The sequence below is a fragment of the Larimichthys crocea genome, chromosome I (assembly GCF_000972845.2).
Source record: "Larimichthys crocea isolate SSNF chromosome I, L_crocea_2.0, whole genome shotgun sequence".
Classification (NCBI taxonomy): domain Eukaryota; kingdom Metazoa; phylum Chordata; class Actinopteri; family Sciaenidae; genus Larimichthys; species Larimichthys crocea.
This window is the reverse complement of record NC_040011.1, coordinates 2639984-2645964: the sequence shown is the minus strand read 5'-3', so window position 1 is coordinate 2645964 and position 5981 is coordinate 2639984. Positions and strand designations below refer to the sequence as shown.

The 5981-nt window shown below is 45.1% G+C and overlaps 1 protein-coding gene across 2 annotated transcripts; it reads left to right on the top strand.

Moving 5' to 3' along the window:
* The first annotated feature begins 257 nt into the window (after positions 1 to 257).
* Positions 258 to 5329, top strand: LOC104938985 (E3 ubiquitin-protein ligase MARCH3). Of its 2 annotated transcripts, none has more exons than XM_027285354.1 (5): positions 258 to 581; positions 2035 to 2341; positions 2747 to 2951; positions 3052 to 3261; positions 4574 to 5329. In XM_027285354.1, the coding sequence occupies exons 2-5, from the start codon at positions 2091 to 2093 to the stop codon at positions 4583 to 4585; spliced, it is 678 nt and encodes a 225-aa protein (XP_027141155.1). In that variant the 5' UTR covers positions 258 to 581; positions 2035 to 2090; the 3' UTR covers positions 4586 to 5329. The 2 variants fall into 2 exon arrangements, with proteins under 2 accessions (XP_027141155.1, XP_010753751.1); XM_010755449.3 differs by having other exon boundaries at positions 4497 to 5329.
* The last annotated feature ends 652 nt before the right edge of the window (positions 5330 to 5981 follow it).

Sequence of the window (5981 nt, the reverse complement as noted above, 5' to 3'; positions counted from 1 at the left end):
TAACGTAAACACGGGTTGACTGTGTACCATGTATTCCCCGCGCCTCACTTTGGGGATGATGATGATGATGATGATGATGATGATGATGTGTTACATAACGTGTCTGTGTTTACTCACAGCGGCTCGTGTCATTAGTGCTGTTCAAACTAAGCATCAGGCTCAAGTATGTATGTACATATATGGTTTATGTAAATGAGTGTGGGCAAAACGTAATGTGATTGGTTAGCATATTTAGTGTCCGCCCTGATGTTTGTCTCTCAGGCACGGCTTCCCTCCAGTCCGTGTCTGCCTCCATCACGTTGTACCGCTCCAACAGGTAACGAGGCCACATGTTGGACGTTCTAGCAGCGCTAAATATGACCCGTTCTAACAAACACGGGCGGAATTAGCACGGAGTGCATGCATGGTCTGCCTGTAAGACAAGCTCAGGGACGGAAAGTCGAGAGGCGAGACAGCTGAACTGAATAACCGCTGTGGCTCAAAGCGGAAGTTGAGCGTGACTTCATAACGGAGCGAGTCCGTTAAAAACATCATTCGTCGTTGAAGCTGGCAGTAACGTGAGTTCGAGACCCCGACTGACGGTGAGTGTGTGCGGTGCGGAGGGACAGAGGAAAGGTGTGGCTGGTTAGCGAGGCCTGCTGCAGCTCAACTTCCGCTGTCTGTGTGTGTGTGTGTGTGTGTGTGTGTTGTGTGTGACTGTATGTGTGTGTGTGTCTGACTGTATGTGTGTGTGTGTATGTGTGTCTGTCTGACTGTCTGTGTGTGTGTGTGTGTGTGTGTGTGTGTGTGTGTGTGTGTGTGACTGTATGTGTGTGTGTGACTGTATGTGTGTGTGTGACTGTATGTGTGTGTGTGTCTGACTGTCTGTGTGTGTGTGTGTGTGTGTGTGTGTGCGTGTGTCTGACTGTGTGTGTGTGTGTGTGTGTGCGTGTGTGTCTGACTGTGTGTGTGTGTGTGTGTGTGTGTCTGTCTGACTGTCTGTGTGTGTGTGTGTGTGTCTGACTGTCTGTGTGTGTGTCTCTCTCTCTGTCTGTTGTCATCATAACACACGTGTCGACATATATCGTGCTTATTATTATTATTATTATTATTATTATTATCTGGCTGTTCCCATGTCGGTTAGCTGCTCGTGTTAGTGTACTGACGGTGCACGCAGTCCAGCGTAAAGATAACGTTCACGCTGTTCACAGTGCGCGTGTGATAGCTACATGTTGAAGACAGAAAGCTGAGCGTGACGTCAGTCAGTCAGCTGCTGGGTCTCTGCAACCTGTTGATCAGTGTGTTCACCGACATGTCTCAGCTGTGCTACACACACACACACACACACACACACACACACACTGCGCACTAACTTCACATGAGATAAAACAGAGGAAGTAACGTGACGACAACACTGACTGGAAATGCAGCTGTGTGGACTAAATGGCACGCTTCTGTTCCATCCTGCTTGCATCGCCTCGTGTAACCTTGCATGTGTGTAACTGCTGTATGTGTGCACATGCAAGGAAGCTCTCAGTGTACAGACAGAGTGAGAGGCAGGCACCGTGGATGTGTGAAACAGAGGCAGAGTTCCTGACACTGTTTATCACAGTGAAGGCCTGTGGGAAGAAAGTGCTTCCGTAGCACCTTCCAGAGCGGAGACTTTTAAACAGGTGGTGTTCAGAGTGTGATGGATGTGTAGCCATGTTTCCTGGACATGGATAAGTCACTGATGGCACAATGACTTTCTGTCTGTTATAGTTTGTTCCTGTCTCGTTTGGTGGCCGATCCAAACCAGACAGTGATGGCTGAGCAGAGAACAGACTGAGTTTCCTGAGCTCGTACAGGAAGCACATCCTCTGCAGACAGTGTCTGTGTTTAGGTCCTGGGAGGCTGTGGATATAGCTAGCACTGGTTTTCAGTGACACAGCTGTGATAAGCTCACTGCACTCTACCTGCTCAGCACCAAAGCGCAGACTTACTGGTGAACACAGTGGAGCGTTTAGCAGCAGTCTGACCTTTCTCTCTGTCATCACCTCTCTATTGTTCCTGTAGATGGGAGATGCCCAGTAAGGCCTTGATCTGTGTCCAACACTCTACTGTCTGCCACCATGATGACCAATCACTGCACGCTGTTGCCAGAAGTTTTGCCAAACCAGTGTCTGTCAGCCCATGTGAGCCGCCGGCCTGAGCTGGACTCTGAGCCCATGTGTGGCTTCTCTGATGAGCCGCCTCTCCCGGGTAAAACCATGGAGGAGTGCAGTGTGTCAGCCAGCAAGCAGTCTCAGTATTACTCACAAGTGTCAACCAAGCTGGACGGTCAGCTGATGTCTCCAGGGTTGGACGCATATGCCAAACAATGGTAGGTCATGGTTGTTTTCAAATTTTAAATAAAGTTTCTAATTTTCCACAGCAGTCAGCTTGAGGTGAGTAATGCATGTTAGGACTAAAGTCATGATGCCCAACTGTTACAGCTTGTGTTATTAAAAGTTCTCTGAAGAAATGAACAGAACTGAGTGAGACATGATATTATTGTGCATGCATCCATCTATCTATAATTCATACAGCCCCTTCTGTAGTCTTTATTGGTTAACATAACATTTATCTTTGTGATGTGAAAGCATGACACTTCTTAATGAACATAAACATCTGCATTTATCTTTGATAAAAGATGACTGAATGCTATTCAAGCCATAAATGATATATTCACACTGTAACAAAGGCAAAACAAACTAATCAAAGTATCTTCTATTGTTCTCCTCTTCAGTGCCGTGCCAGAGAACCCCATGTGTCGTATCTGTCATGACAGCGGAGCCCAGGAGGAGCTGCTGTCCCCCTGTGAATGTTCCGGGACCCTGGCCACCATCCACCGCAGCTGTTTGGAACACTGGCTGTCTGCCTCAGGAACCAGCTTCTGTGAGCTCTGCCAATACCAGTTCACTGTGCAGAGGAAATCCAGGCCGCTGCTTGAGGTACAGGATAGCGAGGAAAGACAGGAGGATTCAGTTCAGTGATTTATTACATCGTATTTGATCTAGAAGCTGACTGTGCTTCTTGTTTTTTGGTGGTTAGTGGGTGCAGAACCCGAGTCTTCGACAGGAGAAGCGCACCCTGTTTGGTGACATGGTTTGTTTCCTGCTCATCACCCCTCTGGCCACAATCTCTGGCTGGCTCTGCCTTCGTGGTGCCATAGATCACCTTCACTTCTCCAGCCGACTGGAGGCCGTGGGGCTCATCGCACTCACTGTTGCCCTCTTCACCATTTACCTCTTCTGGACCCTGGTTAGTATGCTAAGGCGTGTGGGTGTGGATGATATGCAATGTTTGTTACTCATACACCCTATTTGTATCAGCCAACCCAGGTGTTTTTGGACCTATTGTCACCCTCTTTGCTCTCTCTTTCCTCTGTCTTCTCCATTATGTCCATAGAGGTTGCTGAGCCTGGTTACATTGTCTGCTTGAATTTGTTTCTAGTCCAGAAACAAGACCAGAGTGAGAAGTTATTCAGTTTTAGTAGTGTTAACCTTCTATTTCTGTTTCTTCCAGCTTGTTGGAGTTATTTTTATTCCCTCGACACTGAAACAGGAAACAGATTTTGATGCTAACTTTGTCATTTCTTTGACCAGTGACTGCTGATTCCTTCTATTCTTATTGAACTGTTCTCAGAGGATCACACACACACACTGTACATGACGTAGGAGCCTGCTGGTTTGGATACTGTGCCAGCAATTCAAATTGAGGTGAACCTTGCTGCTGCCACTTAAAATGTTGTCCAGCTCCTCTTGTCCACATGTCAGTGTCCTTGGGCAAGACTGCACTCCAAATGGTCAGACGCACATTACACCTCATGGTTGGTGTGTGTGTTGCACTAAAAGAGGCACAGGAAATCCTTGTTCAGGACAGAAGAAATGATGTACATGAGCTGAACCATTCTGTCCGCTCAGCAGGGTGGATGGGTGGATCTTCTGTTAGGTTATTTCCTTTTTCATTTCATCAAATCTCAGTACATGCTTCAGTACATGTTCAAATTGGAACATTGCCCTCTTGATCTAGGGTGCAGCTCAGAAATGTCACAATATCTCGATGACTTGCTGAGCATGAATTGGCAGGAAGTTTACCACATACAAGGAACACCCACAACTTTCAACCCATTTCAGGACGAAGGCTGTGCCACTTCATGCAATAATGTCCTCACCTTTGCAGGAGTATAGGAGTCAGTGTAGTGCTGTGGTTTGTTGATCTGACAGCAGCATCAGGTAGAAATGACATTCTGATTAGCTCATGGCTGATTTGGGGTGATGTGGTCACATCAGTGGAGCTACACACAGCAAGAGGTGGAACAGACCAAGTCCAAAGGAGATCAGCAGTAAAGCATCATCATTTAACCCTCAGAATAAAACCCTTCACATGAGCCTGCACAGCAGATTTTTGTTGTTTTGGACTTCCTATTGTTATTTACCATATAATCCTTTTTTTTTTTTTTTTTTTTTTCAAACGTCCCTTCTGTTCTTCCTCAGGTGTCTCTCAGGTATCACTGTCGACTGTACAATGAGTGGCGACAGTCCAATCAGAGAGTTGTCCTCCTCCTTCCCAGGTCGCACAGTGAAGCGTCAGTGCTGCATTCCTTACAAGGGGGACAGCGAGGGAAGCAGCCATCCAAAGAGTCCATAGTCTGAGCACAGAGCCAGCTTTAAGACAGATTCTGGTCAGGGGGGTCTGTTCACCTTCTGCTCTCTTTGCACTTTAAAGCCCCGCTCTGTTAGAGCTCATGTCACGTGTGTAAATGGGCACAGATCCCAGGAAGCACTTTATTCACACAGTAAAGGACTGCCTTACCTGGACACAAAGATCAGCTGATGAAGCAGCCATTGTGGCTCCTTATGGGGTGTGTGGGGACGGACTGTAGTGTTTGAACACTGATTAAGCTGCAGTAAGAGACCCACAATGATGAAACGTTGCCATGATGAAGACATTCTGGCTCTAGCACTGCTTCAAGAAACAGTTTGATATTTGGTTTGCTGAGTCAGGTGATAGTTAAATGTGTTTCCCCCCAAAATTGGACTGTTCCTTTAAGAATGACTGGCACACTGTGGGAAGCTGGTGTTTCAATCAGAGACAGTAAACGTGTGTTTGTTATGAAGGTGTCTGTGATGGTCATGTGCCTAAACTGAAGTCAAGCACAGCCTTAAAGTCCTCTCCTGGTACAGGTTCATGCACCCACACAGCTCCAGTCAGTCTGATTCATGATTGAATGAGACACATTTAAACCAAAGGCTATTTTCCTATTTGTTTTGTTTTTTGGTCCGTTTTGTGTGTGTTTATGTAGAAAAATAAAATTCAATGTTCAATACAAGGAGTTTGTCTGAAATTATTAATTAATTAAATCATATTAATTAATATAATACTTAAAGGTGCAGTGTGTAAGATTTAGGGGTGTCTTTACAGAATATGGGGAAAATGGGACTATTTTTATTACTGTATAATCATCTGAAAATTAGAATTATTATATTTCTGTTACCTTAGAATAATCTAGAGGCTCTTTTATATTCACAGGTACAGCAGGTCCTCTTCCATGGAGTCAGCCATGTTGAACCTCCATGTTTCATGTGTGTAGAGTGAAGCAAGTGCTAGTTTCTCTCTAAGTGTGAGTGCATATGAAGCTACCTGCAGAATACAGTGTTTATGATTCATAAACTCTAATACAGTAGGTTGTTATGTCATGATAACATGTTAATCTCTCAAACTCACTCCTCACATCAAAGTCAGAGTCACTCACTGTAATGTACGAGCAGGAAGTAAATGCATGAATAATCACATGTAATATACATCAGTATCACATCTACCAAGAGCAACACTATATTCAGCTATTTCCTGTGTGAACAGATAGTGTTGTGTTCACAATGGAGGTCTTACATACAGTATGTATTCAAGTTTATATAGATTTGGATTCAAAACATTAGAAATTACATCCGAATACAGACAGAAACATATCCTAAGCCAAA